This window comes from Zophobas morio, unplaced genomic scaffold, assembly GCF_036711695.1.
Source record: "Zophobas morio isolate AGI-343-1 ecotype UQ-CSIRO unplaced genomic scaffold, CSIRO_AGI_Zmor_V1 ptg000029l, whole genome shotgun sequence".
NCBI classification, from domain to species: domain Eukaryota; kingdom Metazoa; phylum Arthropoda; class Insecta; order Coleoptera; family Tenebrionidae; genus Zophobas; species Zophobas morio.
In genome coordinates this window covers 2,984,841-3,007,700 of record NW_026972134.1, presented here as the reverse complement: position 1 = coordinate 3,007,700, position 22,860 = coordinate 2,984,841, and the positions used below count along the sequence as shown (strand labels likewise).

General features: G+C 36.3%; 1 protein-coding gene and 1 long non-coding RNA gene across 2 annotated transcripts in view; one reads left to right on the top strand and one right to left on the bottom strand.

The window, feature by feature from the left end:
* LOC135137485 (uncharacterized) overlaps positions 1–22,860 on the top strand; it is a 131,020-nt gene that overhangs the window by 49,558 nt on the left and 58,602 nt on the right. The gene's annotated exons all lie outside the window — the stretch shown is intronic.
* On the bottom strand, positions 4,963–8,090 carry LOC135137581 (uncharacterized). Its single transcript, XM_064067269.1, has 2 exons — positions 7,829–8,090; positions 4,963–7,475 (listed from the first exon to the last, which is right to left on the bottom strand). The coding sequence occupies exon 2, from the start codon at positions 7,463–7,465 to the stop codon at positions 5,003–5,005; it is 2,463 nt and encodes an 820-aa protein (XP_063923339.1). The 5' UTR covers positions 7,466–7,475; positions 7,829–8,090; the 3' UTR covers positions 4,963–5,002.

Sequence of the window (22,860 nt, the reverse complement as noted above, 5' to 3'; positions counted from 1 at the left end):
ATACAATTGTAATGTTTAGTAGTTATACCAGTGGATCTGTTGTTTGTAAATGCTTTTTGTGGAGATCTTTTGTTGAAGAGGTTTGGTAAATTTTGGGTATATCTGAGATTTTCCTTTTCAATTACGTAAGACATTGCTTGCTCAATACTTCTAGGGTTTCTTAATCTGATAATACTTTGCAGATTACCTGTAAGTCCGCGAATAAATGTTTTTAAAGCGACATTATCATCTTGTTTAGAGTATATTAATTTTGTGGCTTCTAATAATTCGGGGGATTCGTTTCTATTAGGGTAAAGAGTAATAAGGTCTTGTTCTAAACAGTCTAAATTATGTTGATCCCCAAAACTAAGTTTTAATGAATTTTTTATTGATATCCAAAACTATTAAGATCAGTTCTGGAAGCAATTAATATCTGAGCTCTCTGATTAAAGGTTAATAATAGAAATTAAAGTAAATAATTCATCGCAAACTGATATAAAAATTTCGAGAGTATCTGGATCGCCATTATAATGAGGGACTGTGTTTACGTACAGTTTTAATAATTCGTAATTAACTTGTTGATCTAGCATGCTTGACAAATTAATATTGTGAAATGCGTTAGTTAGAAAATCTAAGCTCATCAAACGAGCGTGACGATTATTATTATTATTAAAAAGGGGTTTATGAAGGTAAGAACGAATACTCGGACCAACTTGGGTATTGCCTGTCTTCTGTGATGTCTTCGATAGACTGTCCAATGCAAGTGAAAATGAAATTCTTTTAGGTACCGCCAAAAGAATTAAAATTCCAAATTGCAATTTGTACTTTGCAACTGCGATATCCTACCGACTGCGCCAATTAAGTTTATTCACGAATAAACAACTAAATTGTTTATTATTTCGACCTGTTACACTTTTACACTTTTGTTACTTATTAATGTACTTAATAATACAGCTGATGATAGGTTGTTTGACATTGGATCATCGAAAGTCCATCATTAGGTTGTTTGGAATTTCCCTAATATAACTCGGGCACCGGCTTCATTTGTGGGGAGTAAAAAAAATATTTCCGAGATTTTATTACGAAACAAATTAAAAATTTGCACCAGTATTCCTAGCACAATTGAGGTGGGCACCAGGGTGGATCTCAAGTTTTTTGTTGGGCCAATTCGGTTTCAAGATTTTCATCAAAGGTGACTCTTTTAGCACATAAATATGCTTTTTTGGAGCCAATCATGTGAATATTCTGTCACATTATCATTTAACAAAGCAATTCTTCAATTTATCTTTATATGAGGGTAGGGGAATAAAATCTACTGCAGATATATGTGCACTGACCCAGTCCAAATCAGTTGGTGGCGGTGGCGGGTTTAAGTTTGTGATTTTCGGTATGCTACCATAATTGTTTTCGCATGCTGTTTTAGGCGAAAATACAACATCTTCAATTTTGCTGACTCTCGATTCTTCCCCAGTTCCCTGAATTTTTCGGATAATGTCTTCCACAATTGTGTGTTTTTTAAATTGATCCGCGGATCGCTCGCCTTCGATTCTAAAATATTGGTATTGTCTACCAAAAACTACACGAGGAACGTTCTATCCTTCTCTGAAAAATTTCCCCCTCTAACGCTCTTATCCTTGTTGCCGACGTCTAGGTACATTAAACGGAAACGTGGCCAATAAATACCTATGGGATAATAAACTACCATACATAAACAAGGTAGGCAATAAAAATACATATGAAATCCTTGTTTAAAACAGGTACGTTTTGACAGAACTTCATAACATTTTATTTATTAGAACAAGAAAGCGAAAAATGGCACTTAGAATTGCAACATACATTGTCTTTTTGCATCTACAACCGGAATTGTAAATTTTTTCTCACTACAAATTTTCATTTTTGTCTTTGTCTGCTTTAAATCGTAAGCTTTGAATCTGTTGAATATTATAATGTCGGTGCCTTCCAAATTTAACGTGTATAACATTTTGCCTTCTTCGTGCCCCACGTTGGGCGCCACTTTTTATAACACGCGGTTTGCTCAGTGGAAACTTTATTCAAGAACACATAATATGTACACTGCATGAGACATAATAGGGTTTTACACGACTTCGTAAAACAGTCACTCCACGGATAGACAGTCCTGCCGTACTTATGGTAACTCGTTCACTCGCGATCAACCGGGGTGTTTTCCAATGGCCGGACCTGCGGGACCCCTCGGATGCGCCGCTGATACTCAAGCCGTCTTGCCGCTCAATCTAGACCTCCAAGACCCCGCGGATACAAGGTGATACACAGATGAGTGGCGAAGTTTCGTAAATGGAAAACTTGCCGACTCTGGCCGCTCGGGTCCTATGTAAAGGCGGCCGGAAATGCGTCGCGTGGGAGTGAGAGGGCGCACCGCCCTCTGGTAAGGGAGCGAGCGAGTACCGGGGTGCTGCTGCATGGCAGTGGTGGTGCGTGGGCGTGACAGAGGGCGCTAGGGGTACTGATCGCGCTACAGTCTCCCCCTCAGGACCATAGGGTGCGTCCCTGCCTATTGGTCCTGCTGGATTTTTCTTGGGCGGCCTCGTCGTCGCAAGGGTTGCACCGGTGGCATGGGCTGGGTGGCTTCCTGCGTGGGAGGCTGGTACGGAACGAGGTCAGAGGCGTGATAGAGCCCTAACACTACATCGGGCTGTTGGTGGGCGGCGATCTCGTAGCTCGTGGGACCGTGCCTTCGTAAGACCACGTACGGTCCGTCTTGCTTAGGGGCGAATTTTGACGTGAACCCCTGGGAGGCCTTACTCAATCGGTGTGTTTTTACCAACACCAAATCTCCGGGGGCGTAAGTAGGGGAGACCGGGGCTAGTTGGCGCACTTTTTACTTTAGATCTTTTATTTCCGTTTTGAAACCGTTTATGGAAGGTTTATCAGTGTTAGAAGAAAGGTGGAAGATCCAGCAACATTTAGACACTGCTAAACCACGTCTACATTTATGTAAAAATTTGTTTTGATTTTTTTTAAAACGCCTTGCAATTGCGCCAAATTACCCCATTGCCGGGGCAAGTAGGCGCATGTTAAGAGGCATGTTGGCATATGACTAAATTGATAGATAATTAAGTCACAGAAAATTTATTAATAGATAAAACAAAAACCAAGGTTTATTCTTTGGTAAAAAAAGCAAAAACAGCAAAACACAAAATTTTTTCTAATTTACTGACTGAAAATGTCAATCTTCGTCAGATGTGCAATTATGGCACACATAATGATTATCACCATCGGTGCACTTTTCATGAGCCCACATATGGCATTCAGTACACTGGATCCATTTCTCTTTTGAAGCGCTGTTAGAAAACCTATCTAAACATACAAGACTGAAAGTATCTTCTTCATCGGAATCAGTTTCCTCGTCAGCAACTATATGCTTCTTAGTGTTAACGCTTTTCATTTTTTTTTTTTTTTTTAAAGACATTTCTCTTTATTCCTTTTTCTTTGGCTCCACTATTGTTTTTTTTCCTTTTGTTTTTCTGCTCTTCTTCTAATGTGTCTTTAATTGGCGTATCTGTTAATATGGCTGTTACTCGTCTTTTTCTGCTAGTACTTTTTAGCTTTTCTGGTGCTGCTTTTGGTAGCGGTCGTATATTTTCTGGTGTAGGAGGTGGGGGGGTATTCGATGGAGATCTGCGAGATGAGGGACCAGGTTGTGGCTCGCTAAAGTTTATTTCAGCTGGATCTTCTTCAATGGTCACGTTAGCTGGAACATCTTGAACATTTTCTGGGTTCGGTCTGTCTGTGACATATCCAGGCATATACTCTTCATCTTGAAACACATGCGCATTATATGGAAAAATTCCTGTTACTGCAAATCCGGCTTTTATGTTAGCAGGAGAAGCAGCAAGAGGCAAACAAGAGTTTACAATTTCAGGAATGTCATAAATAGTCATCGTATGGCCAGGGTGATTGGTCATCCATGCATCGCAAGAAGAATTCACATATTTCTTTAACGGCCCATAAACACTTCTGTCTAATGGTTGTAGTTTATGGCTACAGTGAGGTGGAAAGGATAAAACCGTGACTCCATTTTCTTTGCAATAATTTAAAGCATCTATGGACAGATGTGAGTCGTGGTTATCCAGTATAAGCAGGGAAGGCCTTTCCCTAGATGTTTTTGAATGTTTAACAAAATGTTTAACAAAAGCAAAAAAATGTTCGGCGTTCATCCAGCCTGACGGATTTGCACTTCCTGCACTGCTTGGTGGTGCATTTCTTAAAAAGTGATCTCTAAAGTGTACTCGAGGGAAAATAAAAAAAGGTGGAATAGAATTTCCCGTAGCGGAAACTGCTAAAGCCAATGTCACTAACGTTCCTCGTTCAGCCGAGACAATCTTTCCAATTTGTTTATACCCACGCCGGCCAATCACTCTGTCCGGTTTTTGCACAGTCGTTATTCCCGTCTCGTCCATGTTCCATATATCCCCGGACTCAAGCTTAAGACGATCTAGCACTGTCTTTAAATTTTCGAAAAATCGGTTAACATTTCGCACTCCGGCGAGAATAACGTCACATCTAAAAAAACATAAATTGTCAGTATTAGCAAAAATCCAATTGCTTAAACTGTAAACGCGCTTACCAGGCATTTATTGATTCTGGGAGCTCAATTGCTATTATAATCATTTATAATTCTACTATTACTATAGTAATAATAGACAATATAAAAATTGTTCCTAACCAGATGTTTCCCAGGGGTAGAATAAGCCAGGTACTTTGAGTTGTGTCACTTTTCTTGCTTAACAATATTCTATATTCTGACTTGTGACATTTTCTTTTCTAGTTGTGTCAGTTTTCTCGCTTCAATATTTCAAAACTCTATCATCTTCTGCAGCACTTTAAAAAAAAAAACTAAATTTATCACTGTCAAGTTATACCTAATGGAGGGAAGGTTGTGAAAGATTTTATGACAATATTTATAAAACGTAAAAAACACGTTTTTATTGTGAAAAAGTTATAATAACACCTTATCCTTATATTAAAATTACTAATTTAACCATTAATTTAAAATTGTGTTATACAATGCTTCATAAAATTTAGGAATGTGGTTCCCATTTATGAGATCCTGTATGTCGGTTTTTTTTCTGTCGGGAATATTAATTTTTCTTGAATATGCTGGTTTGCAATTCAGCGTTGTGAAATTCACTGGATGCTTTCGTTTACCAAAAACATTTATTTTCTTAAAAAACTCCTGCTCATACGATGTTTTTATATAAATCACACCAGGCTCGTCCTTCAAAACTTTGATGATCTTAATGTCACCCATTTTAATAGATTCGTTTTCAGTAGTTTTGCTAAAATTAGGCCCAATCTGCTGCGCAAGATCTTTCAGGTTTGTAAAATCTGAATGTGACATTTCCATTACCTTGTAAGGTACACCTGTTTTTTTAGCTGAGCGGATTATTCTGGCATATTCCATTGGATGGTATATTGGTCCTGACTTCAAAGCTTGTTTTACAGATTTTTCAATGACAGCATGAACATTGTCGCCCTCATTTTGAGTATGTCCTTTTATTAGGAAGTTGTGGGTTATCGATTTAACAGTAAATTTTTGAACTGCATACAAATACATACTTATAATAAATTTATTTTTTTGTTGTCCACAACAATTATCGGAAAAAAAGATCATTTCGACATTTTCATCATTATGTAATTCAGCTGTCTGTTTTATATAATTCATCACACATGTCCCGATCTCGTTTGCACCCCGGTTCGCCTCTCCTTCGTGCCAAAAGTAACATGCGACATTCTTGAACTGCATGTCACTAATTGTGAAATTATAGCTGTTAATTTTGGACTTGTAATAGAAAACAGAAACTTCTCCACGTGGAGCGGGTAGAACTGCTTGGAGATCATAGGTTGCCAGTATAATACGTTTATTTACTGCTGTTAATTCTTTGTATTTTCTCTTCTGTTCTCTAGACAGTTCTTTTTCTCTGAGATGTGTCTCATACTTTTCTTTGAGTTCACATTTTTCTGCATCTTGGGCATTGTTATAAGCTACGCAGAGCTCGCATTGATCCTTCTTGGGAGTGAAGAAACTTAAATTAAATTCATTATTGAAAATCCTAGAGTATTGTGTCAAATTTCCATAAGAAACGTTGTTTTGAATGCATTGCTCCATGTAGTCACGATGTAATCCTGCAATTGTTTTTCCGCCTTCGATGTACTCTCTTGTGGTTTGGGCTCGTAAATAGTGGCTTTCTATTTTGGGTATACTATTGATGTGTTCACGAATGCTCGCTCCCAAGTCAGGATTTAATACTCTATGTTTTCCATGTTTCCCTCTTTGGTCAGCAGCTACAAAACCATCCGTATTTTTTTTAATTACCGTTCTGATTGGCCGGTCGGTTATATCTAGTGTAGCCTTGAAAAACATTTTGCAGACACGTATGAGTTTTCCAGAAATTGTGAAATAGAAAGCATGATTCAAACCTCGATGACTTCCTTCTCTCGGGTACCTATACGCGGGCCGAACAACATTCATACTTTTGGAGATGTATTCTCGCTGCAGTTGAAGATTTGCTAGATTCCAGTACTGATCAAATATTCTTTGTCGCATATCCTGACTGATCTTATTTGCACATTTTACTTTGCATTTGTCGCCACAAGGTTGCTGAATGGCCCTCCCTCTTACTTCTTTTGGAACTTTTGCAGATGAAAGGTAACCTTTTCCGCTGTTTCTAAGAATTTTTGCTTTTTCTTTTTTCCACTCTGTTGGATTTGCTTTTCTCTTTTTCGTTTTTTTTGGCAGATCTTGATTTTCTGCTAGTTCATTGAGTACTACTCTAACTTCTTCCTCAACAACTACATCTTCAGCCGTACTGCGTTTTCCACGTTCATGTCCTATTTCCGTCAGTTTCTTCTCTTCATAGAAGCTGCTGTCGCTTGTTGAAGAATTATTTGATGTACCATTAAAATCCGGGTCTGCGTCTGAATCATCACCATTTTCTGCCGAGAAAAAGTCATCGGATTCAAATGCCTGCTGTTTCCCGGTTTTCGTAATTTTTTTTAACTTTAATTTTGTTCCATGTTTAATACCGGAACTTTTCCAAAATGAACATTGAGGACTCTGAGGATCGATTGGACTCCTATTTTCTTTATTCCGACTAAACTTCCTAACATTCTCACTTGCAGTCTGTAAACCTTTTGTTTTTTCAATCTGGTTTAGATTTTTTGTTACATTCAAAATTGTACTTTCACAGGATTTTTCCGGTGACATTTTACAGAATTTGTTTACTTCAGTTTTATTTCGCTTTTCAGCTTCATCTTTTGCAGCTTCTCCAATCTCGTTTTGAACCTTGGCAATATCGTCAATCATGTCGTCGAAAGCGGGTTCTAAACGTATTTCATCGATTGTGTGTTCACTGTTGATGTTTTCTTCACCTTTATCTTTTTTTCTATTTGCTAATTCCATTTGTAACAGAGCAGCATTGACAATTTTTTTCCCTCTTGTAGTCATAATAATTGGTCTAAAGGAAAACAAAATGCATAATCAATTAACTATTACAATTCTGTAATAATGAATACAGAGCATCAAGCATAATTACACAACTCTGAATTCTACAAACTTTACGAATGTCAACGAAACACAACTAGAAATTGACTCAACACGAAATAAAACAACGTGACACTCATTTTCTAAGAAAAATATTAAGGGAAATAGTGATCAATTGAAAATTGGGTCCAAAGTACAATAATTGTTCTATCTCAAAAGTTGATTATCTTTTCTGTTAGAAAATGAATCATTTACTTGTGTATTTATAAAATAAAAGTGACACTTTTAGACTTCGGACGTACTTAGAATTATTAAAGATTAACTTACCTCCTGCAACAAAAGGGTACTGTTTTAAGTTGTGTCGTTTTTCTTGACTAACCGTCATGAAATTTCGTGTACGAACTCAGAAGTGACACTATTCTTGCTTGATGTAACGTAAAATCTGTCAAGCGGAAAAACGACATATCTGCCCTCTATTGGTGTGTTTTGCTAGTTGACAAATGACACTTTTCCACCTTGAAGATAATAATTACACACATCTCACTAGAGTATTAACTCAACATCACGTTTTTTTTAGTTGTGACGTTATTCTCGCCGGAGTGCGATTTGTTCTATTAAAATTTGAAGCTCTTGCCAAGCTGGTAGCCTCTGGTTTTCTTATGCTAAGCTCCACATTTCTTTTCAAATACCCGGAGAGCCAGTCTTCTCCTGCTAATTTATTTGTTTTCCAAGATTCAGGTATTTTTATTTTTAACGCAGTTGCATATTGGAAGGCAAACTGTCGAACTTCTTTTGGAGTGAGTCCATAATAAATATCCGACGCTTTTTGCAAGTATTTTTTCAAGTTATTTTCTTGTTCTAAACTGAACACCTGTAGAAGCAGAAGAGTGGGTAGGTATGTATGTATGTATATGCCTACCTAGGTGTTTAAAAAATTTCTTACCTGTCTAACTTTTTTATAACCAGGCTGAAGAACGTGACCTAGTGTGGCTTGTTTGTAGTACCTTGTTAATGTTCTAGGAGGAATATCAAAGTCTTTTGCTACACTTCTAATTGATCGTTTCTCATTTTTGATTATTTTTACGGCTTGTGCTACAATATCCGGTGGAACATTTGCTCGTTGTGTCTTTCTTTTGTAGTTACGCATGTCTGCCAATCAAAGATGTTCACTTCAACAAGGTTTTTTAAACCTGACTATGTTTTAAACCTCCTGGGGTAACTTGGCTCAATGAGTCAACTAGCCCCTTAATGACTTAGCCAACTAACCCCTGGAGTATTTACTACATTGAACACTAATTTACAGCAACAATTGAAAAATTATTGCATACTGTATCAATGTATCACATTGAGAACACTTTGAACTACTTACCTGATTAAAATTATTTAAACAAATACCGTTAGATCTTAAAATTTAGCAACTTTTCTAAGGAAGACGAAATTTACTCACTGACTACAAACACAAAGAAGTTGCTGTGTTTTCTAACTTACCGACTCTACGATGCTATAGAGTTTTATCAGAGATTTCTTAGTAACCTAGATACGGTGATCCTATGCAAAAGCGAACATACGTTCTTGGCCAACATGTACACTATGCGTTTTGCTTTCCATCTTCTTTTACAGCATGGGAACGCAGGAGTATGATTTTGTAGGTCTTTGTTTAAACCTAGCAATTTACGATTTTGCGCAGTAAACCCTTAAATTCTGCTAGCGCAAGTCGGTTCTTAATTCATACAATCGCCGGTGTTTGTGTGTTTGTTAGTTTGTTCTAAGAGATTTCTTAGGTTATAAGATTTATATCACGGTTATAAGTTTAAATTGCATAGAATTTCTAAAAATGGGTTACAGAGTGTGTGTTGTATGCAAAGAAAGATCTAATAATTCTTTTGTTTCGCAAAAATATTACAAAGATTTTTAATAATCCCGACATGAACAATCAGTGCATTTCTCAGGGATTACTAGATAATCACAAAATACAATTGATGAAGGCAATAGCGCAAATTTAAAATTATTAATTTAAAAGTCCGCTTGCAACACGAAACAAAACTGGTAAATTTTGCTTCAAAACAAGCGAAAATAAGAAGTAAATTAGTAAAATACATTTTATTTAATAATGAGTAACTAAGATTACATTAAATCACCAATATTTAATAATAATGTTAATAAATTTATACCACAGCTGTACGTCTTTTCTTTTTCGTTTTAAGCTCTCAACATTGTGCATGCAAATAAATACAATACGATTCTCTATTTATGTTAGAAACGTTCGTGGCAACAAAAACTTTTGACTATAAGAAAATTGCCTTATGTCATTTTTCAAGAGTTTCGCCGGTGTGAATGATAAAGAAAAAGTACGAAAAAAGGGAAGTCGACAGTCAAATTTATTCCAACGATCTTGTCCGTGTAATATTTTAATCTTAACATTACAAATCATTTTGGAGATTGCTTAGAAACTTTTCGTTTGCCACTTGTTAAAAAACTCGAGTTATGATTCTCTTTTATACCATTTTAAATCAGTGCGCCAAATTATCAACCAATGTTAACAGTCGCTAGCATTAGACGAAGATAACACTAGTATGTAGTGCACATTACAACGAGTAAGAGAAAGACAGAGAACTGAAAGTATGTCGACACTATTTTCATACATGTTGTTCCACACTTTGCTGGCCATAGCCGTATCTAGGTTACTAAGAAATCTCTGAGTTTTATACAGTTGGAAGCAGATGTCAGCATGACACAGTGCAATTTTAAAAGAATTCTGTTACGATGTTTTTTAATTATTGCCACCGAGTCAACTTACCCCTGTAGCCAACTAGCCCCGGTCTCCCCTAGTGCCTGCTCGGCGGTAACGGTCTTGGTCGCGTTTTCGGTGGTCTGGCTCGGACTCGATTGGGCGCTCCTCAGGGCCCTCCCCCTGGAGTAGAGCAGCTCCTAGGGCGTAAGCGCTGGCGTCTTCGTCACTAATTTTCTCCAACAGGCTCGCGGTTGTAATAAATTCCTCTACACTCGAGGCGTTGCGGGAGCCGTCTAACCGGGCCGGGCACTGGCTGAAGTGTCTCGTCCCTGAAGGTGGATGCAGGTCGGCTTCTCGGGGCCTCGCGACATCCCTGATGCCGTTTATCAGTTCGTTGAATTGTTCCGTGGACATTTGAATCGTCATCCCGATGTTGGTTCGCGGGCTTCTTCGCGTCGGAATCTTCGTTTTTCGCGAAATTGTGGTCGTTTTCGGGCCGCTTCGTTGGGCGTCACCTTTTATAACAGACGCCTTCTTCGAGCCACTAAGTTGGGCGCCACTTTTTATAACATTTTGCCTTCTTCGTGCCCCACGTTGGGCGCCACTTTTTATAACACGCGGTTTGCTCAGTGGAAACTTTATTCAAGAACACATAATATGTACACTGCATGAGACATAATAGGGTTTTTACACGACTTCGTAAAACAGTCACTCCACGGATAGACAGTCCTGCCGTACTTATGGTAACTCGTTCACTCGCGATCAACCGGGGTGTTTTCCAATGGCCGGACCTGCGGGACCCCTCGGATGCGCCGCTGATACTCAAGCCGTCTTGCCGCTCAATCTAGACCTCCAAGACCCCGCGGATACAAGGTGATACACAGATGAGTGGCGAAGTTTCGTAAATGGAAAACTTGCCGACTCTGGCCGCTCGGGTCCTATGTAAAGGCGGCCGGAAATGCGTCGCGTGGGAGTGAGAGGGCGCACCGCCCTCTGGTAAGGGAGCGAGCGAGTACCGGGGTGCTGCTGCATGGCAGTGGTGGTGCGTGGGCGTGACAGAGGGCGCTAGGGGTACTGATCGCGCTACACGTGGTATAATTGACCAGTAAAGTGAATGACGCGCGAAATTTGAACTCAGTTCATAACACGAGACCCGTATTTCAGTTCCCCGTGTAATCCTTATGGGTGAAATCGAGGCGTCACTTTAACGCTTAAATTGTACCATTAAAGTAATTTTCTTATATATCCCACTACCTGTACCATTAAGACTGATATTTTTACTGTTGATCTTGATACCAAACATGAACGGAACCGGTAGTATTTAATAAATATTTAAATTCAACTTTTACCACTACATTTGCCTCGAACGTATGTCGTACAGTGGTTCATACTGCCATTGACTTCCCCCTCCACATAAATGGCTTTGATTTTCAGATGCTACAGATACGGCTGTGAATTTAAAATAATACACAAGGAGATCTCATATTTGCAAATGTTTTCAATCAATTGCCAAATTTTGATTTAAGAATCATCATCAATCCCAAGCTTTTTTCTTTTCACACATTTTTGCTAGAAAAGGAAAAACTTAGCATTCCTGATTAAACCTTTCATGTACAAGTAAAAATCACTCTCATTTTAGTACGAATTGGGTCTGAAACACCCATTAAAAAAAAAATCACAATTTAAAGAACAATTTATTTCAAAACAAAAAAAAAGTATTTTACAATAAAAAATTGCACTTCCTAATGCAAAATCTGATTCACTTTTGGTGAAAAACTGACCCACAAACTGTTTTCTTGATGGGCCATAAAATAGTCCTCGGACACTAATAGTTCTTCGACACTGTGAAGTAGATTTTCTTCAGATCTTTCTAGTTCAGGGCCCAATAGCAAAAGCAGTGCTTCGCTCCTATCAGTTTGTCCTAAGCTTTCATGAAGTTGTACCTCAACATTAGCTGTTTTTAGGCTGACTTGGGGATTAAAAGAATTTTCAGAGACAACAGCTCGGACCTCAGCTGATTCACTTTTCTTCAGATGTACGTCTCAAGCACGCAAATTATTGGTCCACAATACATTATAACGTCCGTGTAGGGCAGGTGTAGCCATATGATGATATACAAATGCACCTCTTGGGGTTTCATATGTTGCCTCTCTTAAGGAATATCTATGCATAATAAAACAAAATACGTCATAATTTTACTTGACACAGAATTTATCAATATACATTAACTTACCATAATCTTCTCGCATTCTAGCTCGAATAAACTCTTCAAGCACATTTAATTCAGTATACCAATTGACTTTCGCTACATTATTTGACTGTAAAGAATTTTCTCCAACAAAAAAAAATGGCAATTGCCCCTATTGTTAACACATGTCTTTCTGTCATTATTAATAACAAATACAAAAAAACCAGTCCACAGATACATACAACCCAATGTGAATCAATATCACAGAACTAATATATCATCCAAAAATTGTGATTATGATTGTTTGTTGTGATGAAAATACGAAATCAACTGTCATATTTTGGGGATTTTCACGATCTAAACGTCACTAGTACCGCAAAATATTCGCGTTCTTTTTCTTTCCCAAGTGTTTCTGGATTTTCCGTTTCACTCATGCGCAAGACGTTAGAAACGATGTACGTTACTTCGATGGATAGCGTTGTTTTTAATTTGCAATATATCTTTAACAGAAGCTTTTTATATAGTTAAACCTTTAGTAACAGGAAGATAATTGTACAGTCTTTATCGCTTGTAGCATGAACTAGTTAAGATTTCTACCTATGCGGCGTATTTTGTCTGTAAAATCAAGCTCCCATAAGAAACCCATAGTAGAATTTTTGAATTATGAACTGCCGCGCATTCTAAATTCTAACCTTACTTTACTGGTCAATTTACAGAAGAATCTTGCGAGCGAACTGTATAGCACCAAATAGGATCTAATTCTTTTGAGCGTCCACGTTGGACGGAAAATAACTGCCAATTTTTTGGAGCGGATGAAAAAATTAGTTCAATCAGCAGTATTGATGATAACCTTAATTTGAGGTCAGTCGGCTTTATGTTTGCCAAGGTAACCGCAAAAAAATATAAATAAACAAATTACAAGTATGAAGTCATATTATTTTGCAAATTCGGAATAGATTTTACTTAGCAAAATTTTAAGACAAGGTCACTAAATTCTTTGTGGAGATGAAAAGTAAAATTTTAAAATTTTTATTGTCGTTTTATAGTGTACCCTGTAATATTACTGCCCGCTAAAAAATTCATAGGAATCTGGCCTATAGTTTCGAAGATTACTAGCCTAAAAGAATCACTAGGAACTCAAACAACTGAAACATGAGAAATACTCTTTCTTATTTTACAAACAATGAAACGTCGCTAAACCTGAATTGGGCCATTCATAAAACAGACGCTACTACAATAAGATCTTTCTCGGAAAATTAAAATAGGTACGATAATTTGATTAAACATTTATTACATTCGGGAATTTATATTGAGATTACATGAATTGATTGAGTATAGTATACATGAATTGTTTGACATAACACAGTAACAATCAAGTAAACTAGTTAACGTAAGAACAAAAGAACAGAAACACAAAAAAGTCACAAGCCCTCGAAATTATTGTGTTGAAGAATTTTGACGATTTTCATTCTGCACACACATATTTCTTCTGTTGTGGGCCGGAGCGGAATAAAACTATTGGCTTGAAGAACTACTAAATTTTTAATGGTGCTCGACGAAAATACAATATTGGACTGTCCTTTCTGATGGGAATCAGCCGTTTTTAAATATGCTGATAATGGAGAACTGTTTACAGTTCTCATGGAAAATACAATTAAGTATTAATATTTACAAAAGAGTGTACATTCCGATAATTTCGGCTGTACGCATATTAATATTATTTATAAAGGAAATTATGCTAATACATTCTTAACATAACAATACATACAAATACGAGTATTAGTCACGTTGGTATACGTAACACTTCGCACTGTTAAAAAATTTGATCACATATTTTCAGTGTTGGTTGGTCTTGTTTTCTTGGACAATTCCTCTTTAAACACATCACGCATGATGTTCTGTTCGTCATTACTCCACCTCGTTCGTCCAAAACTTCTTCTCGTTCTTATGTGTTCATCTGGGTCAGAAAGCTTCAACAACAAATCTTTCGAAGTCGGCGATTTACGTGGAGTGGGCTTCGTTGACGCTGCTGCACGTGTTACTTTTCGTGGGGTACCTAGCGCTAAAACTATTTGAAAATATCTTTATTAGAAAGTTTATCAAACGTAATTATGTACATGTAATAAATTGCGCGTCAAAAGGATATCGCAATTAATTTAATTTAAGCCTAGTGAATTGTTTGAAAATTATCAAAAAACTAATAATAAACATGTCTTTCATATATGAAAATTAAATTTAATTACTTATGAAAAAAATATTTTTATTTTGATGTTTATACGAGCCCTAACAACTAAATGTTCGGACACGTATTCTTTTATACAAAAAAATGTAATTTAATGACAAAAAATGTATTTTACAAAAACAAAACTAGAGTAATATATAAGTAGGTATCTTTAATGCAATATTCTCAACAAAAATTGTAATATTATTAACTTAACAAAATTATAACACAACAAGAAGCTGATATGAACGAATAAACTTGGCAACTAAATATTCGGACATGAGTATTTTTTTTAATTAGTATGGTGTAACATCTCCTTTTGCTTTGATTACTGCGCGTATCCTTGCAGGCATAGTACTTACAAGACTTCTGCAGTATTCAGGAGTAAAACTTGCCCAAACTTCGTCGATTTTTGCTTTTAAACCTAAGAGTGTTCGTTGGGGGTTGTTGCGCAAAACGGATTTTATGTCGTGCCAAAGTGTCTCAATGACATTTAAGTCAGGGCTGTTCGCAGGCCATGAAAGGACTCTTATATCATGATCCCCAAACCATTTCTTAGTACTTTTTGCGGTATGACATGATGCACCGTCCTGTTGAAAAATATAATCGTTGTCCGGATACAGTTTTCCAACAGGGGGCAACAAACTGTTTTCTAAAATTTGTTGGTATTTCATGGCGTTAATAGTCGTTTCCACCAATTCATAATTCCCCAACCCTTTAGCTGACGTGCATCCCCACACCATTATTCCTTTAGGAAACTTTACAGTTCGTTTTAAACAGTCTTTATTGAACGCTTCACTTTTTGATCTTATCACTCTTCTCCGCAAATCTCCCACGCACACATCAAATTTTGACTCGTCACCAAAAATGACCTTTTATCAATCTTCCATGGTCCATGCCAGCTTAGACTTTGCCCAGTTGTACCTATTTTTCTTTTGATTTGCCGTTATTAAAGGTTTTTCTTTGGCCTGTAACGGCACGGTGGAACAAATGTAAACCAAAAACTTAAAAATTACCTTATAAAAACTTAATCCTGACTTGTGAATCCATTTCCTACAACATTCTCGTGACAGCTTATGCCCTATTTCATCCGTCCATTGTGCTGTTATATGCCGCAATGTGTTTCTTCGATTTTTTTTACAAAATTTTACAAGGAGCCTTTGACTTCTTTCTGAAACTAATTTCGGTCTTCCTGAACTTTTTGCTTTAACGTCTAGTCCACCAGTTTCGCGATAATGTGAGATTATATCCGCTACAGTGGACTTTGCTAAATTCAGTTCTTCACTAATTTCCCGAATTTTTTTACCTTGACAATACTTCTTTACAATAAGTGCACGTAATGATTTTTCAAGTGGACGTCCACGAACCATTTTGTTAAAGAATATATATATTTTTCTATGGATCTTACAACACAGTTAGGTAAAGCAGGAAGAGGAGAATGATATTTATTAACAATCAAACAATTCACACCGCCGACTTAGTGAAAATTAATTTTTTTATTTATTTGTCCGAATAATTAGTTGCCAAAGTGTATTCACTTTTTCTGAAAAATCCACAGTCATATTTGAATTAAAATTCCATATGTAAAGTAAAACATTCAACTTTTTTATTAAAAACTATTCTTTGAAATCTTAGCTTCCTATTTTTATGTGATTTGATAATAAAAATTAAAAATTAATTCATAAAGAGTGGTTTTTGAACGCTCCGGTTAGTTTGTCCGAACATTTAGTTGTTAGGGCTCGTATACCTACAACTGAAAAAAACCTTGACCACCAAGTTATTTTGGAATTTATTTCATTGATTCTATAATGTTCTAAGTGAACGCTGAAGTCGTGACCCATAAAATCGGACAGCTGGTAGAGTTCATTTTGGTTCAAATCTAGAAGTTGTGTCATCGTGGCAACTTGTTGTCTCAGTTTCGTGCTTCTCAGTGAACCAGGAAAATCTGCATTACACTGACGTGAATATTCTCTTAGTACTAGTGAAGCGTCTAAATAACCATCAACATTGGGATATCCAAATAAATATGAGTTACTGGAATCTACACCAGTCAAAGTCCTCATTTCAATGAACATATCCATTTGACTGCAAGAGAAGAAAAAGTGGTTTAAAAACATACTAGGACTGTTACAAAAATAAGTCTAATAACGGGTTTAGATAGTAATTTCCTCGCCTACACGAATGAAACTCGATTTCTCACACAAGATTTACTTAAAAAAACATTAAGGTAATTACGTATTTGGGGGAATCAGAAAATTACTTCTCATCAAATCAAATTAAAGTGGCTGTAAATTTTCAAAACAGGGCTCCTTACATTCTAAAATATTTTATCAAATTTTGATTTTTATCAAAAACTTACATTTAACTTGCTTGGATTAACAAATCATAGATACAGGAGCATTTTATAAAACTATTGGACCGATTGTTGTCAAATTGTTTGCGTATTTTAGGAATATGAAATCATCCATTCGTCAAATGGAGTGAATTACAATACTTTCTATAACTACGGTCGGACAGTAAAAATTACCAAAATATGTTCAAATATGGTTCAAATTATGATCATATACTCACGTGACGATATACGGTTTCAACATAACCGGAACGATTCTTCCTCTTTTCGCTGATATATGCATTATTGCATAATATTTTTTGCGATCTTCTTCTTCGATATTTTTTCCACAAATAATCTGTCAGTAAAACACGAGAAATTTCCCCCACGCGTCTCCTATTGAATACTAAAATTTGACATAAAAGGCTCTTGCCCAAGTCTCGCCAAGTTGTAAAAGAAAATCCGCCGTTTCTAAATTTCTCGTAATGAAGATCGCTCTCCTTCCTTAAAAATGCTATTAATTTTTCTATATCACCAGCCTTCAGCATGACAACTTGATTCTTCTTTTTTTCTTTAATACCAGTCAAAGCCGATCTCGTAATAGCACATTTGAAATCAGCTAAGTGTAATTTTTGAAAATATCTGATGGTAACAATCTGTGGATCAGTTTCTGAAAAGTCTTGACGCAAAAGTTCTACTTCAGTTCGCCTAGACAACCTGATAAAGAACGGACTATATTGTAAAGCCAAATTATAATGGCAGAGTCCTTCTTCTGAGTTGTTAGAACAAACAGTTCTGATAGCCCAAGTCAATTTTTTATATTTTTCTGGTGTAAAACAGTCCCGGAAGGAATGTACTGACGAATCAAGGTTCCTCATATCCAACAACACTCTAGCACATCTTCGCATTTGAGCCCTAACTGTCTTTAATCTTTGTTTTTTTACATCATTACTGACTAGATCTAGTGCTAACATTTTAATTGTTTCATCCGTTCTCGCAACTGTAAAAGTTTATTGAAATTTTCATTATCAGAAAGAAATTCATTTCGTTCAAATTGTTGGAATTCGTACAGTCGTTTTCTATAATCGGACAACCTATTAGAAGATCGTCTTTCATGTCTAGAAAAACTATTACGAGAAAATAATCCCTTACAGTGAGGACAATGAATATTATTGGACACAAGAGAGACCAATTTTTTACGGGGTGTAATTCTACTATTTGTTCTGACGGTTGAATTGTAGAGCTTATCCCCTTCGCAACGTAATTTACGAAACGAGGAGTGCGTATCGCTTTAAGTTTCCACCGTGGTTTAATGAGGAAATAAGGCGTCATATTAGACAAAAGGATAAGTTTCATAAGTTGTATAAAAAGTATAAGTCGGATTACTATTACCACTTATTTAAGCAACAGAGATCTCTTTGTAAACAACTTGCAGATGCTGCTTATAAAAACTACATTTCTAATATTCAGAGCTGTATCTCTAATGATCCTAAAGCTTTTTGGTCATTCATTCAAAATAAAAAGGGTGGTACGAGAATTCCTTGCTTCATGAGATATAAAGATTCAGATCTGTCCTCGCCCACTGATATAATTAATGCCTTTGGGGAATTTTTTGAAAGCGTGTATATTAATTCTGATCCTTTATATGCTGATAGCTTAATAAGTGATATTGCTCCGCAACTAAATGTTTCTGTTGACTCTGTTACTGAGGAGGATATTCTATTTGCATTGAAAAAGTCAAAAGACACCATGACTGCAGGACCTGATGGTATACCCAGTTTTTTATTGCGTGACTGTGCATGTCTTTTTGTTTCACCTCTTCTAAAATTATTTAATCTTATATTGCAAAAGAGTAATATGCCCGCTCTTTGGAAGCAAACATGCATTTGTCCTGTGTATAAATCAGGTGATGTCACGGAGATTAAAAATTATCGTCCCATTACCCTGTTGTGCAACTTTGCGAAGATTTTCGAGACAATTTTGTATAAACATATTTATTCTAGAGTTAGTCCTTTCATTAATTCCTGTCAGCATGGTTTCGTTCAAAAAAGATCTACTGTCACTAATTTAGGTTGTTTTGCACAATATGTTTCAGAAATAATTGACAATAGAGGTCAAGTGGATTCAATTTATATGGACATAAGCAAGGCTTTTGATCAGATTGATCACTTTATATTACTGAGTAAATTAAAAGCGTATGGGTTTTCTGATCAACTGATTTCATTTTTTCGTGAATATCTTACCAAAAGGGAACAAAGAGTACGATATCGAAATTTTTACTCGAGTCCAATTTATCCAACATCCGGAGTACCCCAAGGATCCAACTTGGGACCACTCTTGTTTCTTATATTTATCAATGATATCACAGTTGAGGTATCTTGTAAAACACTACTTTTCGCTGACAACTTGAAATTATTTTTAGAAATTAAAAGTGAAGAAGACTGCATGACACTTCAGAATAATATAAAGCACATCGCAGAATATTGTAAAAAAACTGTTTAACTCTTAATAAAGATAAATGTTATATAGTCACTTACACCAAAATACAGGAACCTATAAGTTTTTCTTATGAAGTTACCGGCAAGAGTTTGGTCAGGAAAGAAAGTATAAGAGATCTAGGTGTCATATTTGACTCAAGGTTTATGTTTGTGGAACATATGTATGACATAATAGCAAAAGCATTTAAAATCTACGGTTTTGTGAATAGAAATTGTAACGAATTCACCAGCTTAAGAGCTCTTAACAATTTATATTGTACAATGATAAGATCACGACTTGAATATGCGTGTATAATATGGTATCCATTATGTAATACTCATATCACTCATCTGGATCTCAATTTGCAATTTGAAGGAACAATGGATGCTTACATGTGGTTCAGCGGACGCACAATGCAGTATTAAGTAAAACGAGAGTTGTAATTGAAAATACTTTTGGTCAAATAAAAAATAGATGGCGAATTACACAAAAAATAAACGTGTACACTATTGGGACAACTGTGTAGATCGTAAAATGTTGCTGCATGTTACATTATTTTTGCATTGTACACAAGGATAGAATGGATTTTGATGCAGTTATTGCAGATGAAGTAGATGGCATTGATGAAGATGAAAGGAATGGTGTAGGAAAACGAAATCAAATTGCTAATTGGTTAACGCAAAATATTTAATCATTTTTATTGTTATCCACTTGTAATAACAAATGCAGTACATATACTGTTTACAAAAATAAACTAAACTTTTAAATGCACACCTTCTGTTTCAAATACTGATATAAACTATAATAGCCAAAATAGAAAGTGACCACCAACATATGAACTACCGTACCTAGTAGGCACATAACAAACAATACTACTAAAAACAATAACGAAAAAATAAAAGAAAAAAGTCAGTCGAAATGAACCAAAATACTGAAAAATTTATCACAATTGCTATAAAATGCAACATAGCTAATCCGAGTCTGAACTTGAATGGTTTTGTTTTATTTTCTTACTAGATGCTTTTACCATGTCATCAAGGATAGTAATTAATTTGTCCCACTGTCGGTTTTGTTCTTGTGTTGTGGACCTCGATCACAACAAAGGGTTCTTCCAATTTGTTAGAAGACACTTTTATTCACCACGTTACTTTTATTCGCGTAGGGAAAATTTAGTAATTAAGACAGCTTCTTCACCAATACTACTTTTATTCAGGAACGAGTCGACAAGTTATGATCGCAAAGATCAGGCGTACCAAACAGCACCGACAATAATTAACATTTATCTATTATTGAATGTCTTCACACTGATCACCAATTTATATGTCTTTAAAACAAAGAAAGTACAATACTTGATCTCTGATAACAGTCACATGAGTTACGGAGAACTACAGCTATCAAATACAAATACAGTCATTGAATACAAACACTAAATGCAAACAGTGGAAATTTGTGAACTCGATTTACATTAATTTAACATTAATTGATTATATTGTAACATATTCGTAATAAAAATGGGAGGTCCGTAACACTTCTAGCAGTGTATTTTGCTCTTTTAAAATGCTTAAAAATTTGTCAGCATTGTCTTCGTGAACCTTCACACTGATCTTGTTGCATTCTACAATTTTTTTCATAATATCAGCTTTCGTGATTGACATTGAAGTAGATGGCTTAATTGATTGTTTTTCTATTATTGTTCCTGGCTGTCTCTGGACATCACTTTCATTAATAACAGTGGGATTATTTGGTACACAGTGATAGGTGTCCAATATTAAGGTATCCTGGACATCAGACAATTGGACTTTATCTTTGGTGCCCAGAATGGCTTGCATTTCATCATAAAATGGAGGCTTGTTGTTTGAATTCACTGTATTTTACGTTTCACTGTCTTTCTACTTAATCAACAACTTCGTCCACTGGGAGCACACAGATCCGATTAACCGCACGTTTCACTACACCGCTGCTCGTCTTCAGCGACACTACTCTCATTACGTTGTCTTTTCCTGGGTGCAGCTCTACGACACGGCCTAGTCTCCACATCAGCGGCGGGGTGTTCTCGTCACGCAAAACCACCATGGATCCTTTGCTTATGGAATTCGCGTTTGGTTGACTCCAACGGTTCCGTGGCTGTAGTTGGGTCAGATATTCTGCAGTCCACCTTCTCCAGAACGTTTGACGCAACTGCTCGACTCGCTGCCATCTCGTTAGTCGGTTTTCTTTTATCGCAAGTAGGCATGGTTCAGATAGATCGGTTAATGCAGATCCGATGAGGAAATGACCCGGCGTCAGTGGTTCCAAGTCATTGGGGTCATTGTTAAGGGGCGAGAATTCAGAATTGACTCAATTTGGGTGAGAAGTGTATACATCTCTTCTGCCGTAAGCAAAGAGGTTCCCGCTATTCGTTTGTAATGGTGCTTAAAAAATTTGACGCCTGCTTCCCAAATACCACCCAAATGTGGCGAATTTGGCGGTATAAATTGCCATTTAATTCCCTGCTCTGTGATATGAATTACTGATCTTTGAAATTCATCGCTATCGAACAATTCCTTTAAATCTTTTAATTCTCGATTCGCGCCTACAAATTTTGGATTGACTCGATCAAAAGGTAAATTCCCCATCAATTGCTCATAGTTAATGGGTTTCACTCGACGACATTTTACGCAATTGTGTATTATCTTTTTGATAGTTGTTTTGCCAAATACGGACCAAAAGTGCCTTCTTACTACCTCCAGAGTTGCCTGCGTTCCTGCGTGCAGTGTGTCCGTGTGCGCGTCACGTATGATAATTTTTGTTACATAATGATTTTTTGGAAGGAGGATTTGATGTTTCATATCGTAATTTATTTTTGCCTTTTGCAAGCGCCCTCGCACTCTCAAAATGCCGTTGTCATCCATAAATATATTTACTGGTTTCAAATGACTGTTGTTGTTTATGAACCCGTTGTTTTGCAGTTCTTTTATTTCGGATGAAAATTGATCTTTTTGAACTAACTTTATGGTATTAATATGCGCTGCGTCTAATTCTTCCAGTGATAATTCACCTGAATAATTACACTGTTTTTTCTGCAATTTATTAATAAATCTGTAACAGTATGCTACAGTGCGTTTTAATTTTTTAAATGTACTAACTCTCGTAAACAATGAAGAAAGCGAAGATTCGTCTGACGTACAATGTGAAACTAGTGAATTTTTGCGCTCTTCAGGTAAATACTATTTAAAACGCTTTTTGGTACTGGCCATTCGTTTGAATCTTTAGTTAAAAAAGACGGACCGTGCCACCATAAGTCACATGATTTTAACTCACTTGGGTCCATTCCTCTTGAAATTATATCTGCGGGATTTTCGTTGCTGATTACATGACGCCATTTACAATAATTATTAGTAAGAGTTTGAATTTCTGACACATGGTTAGCAAC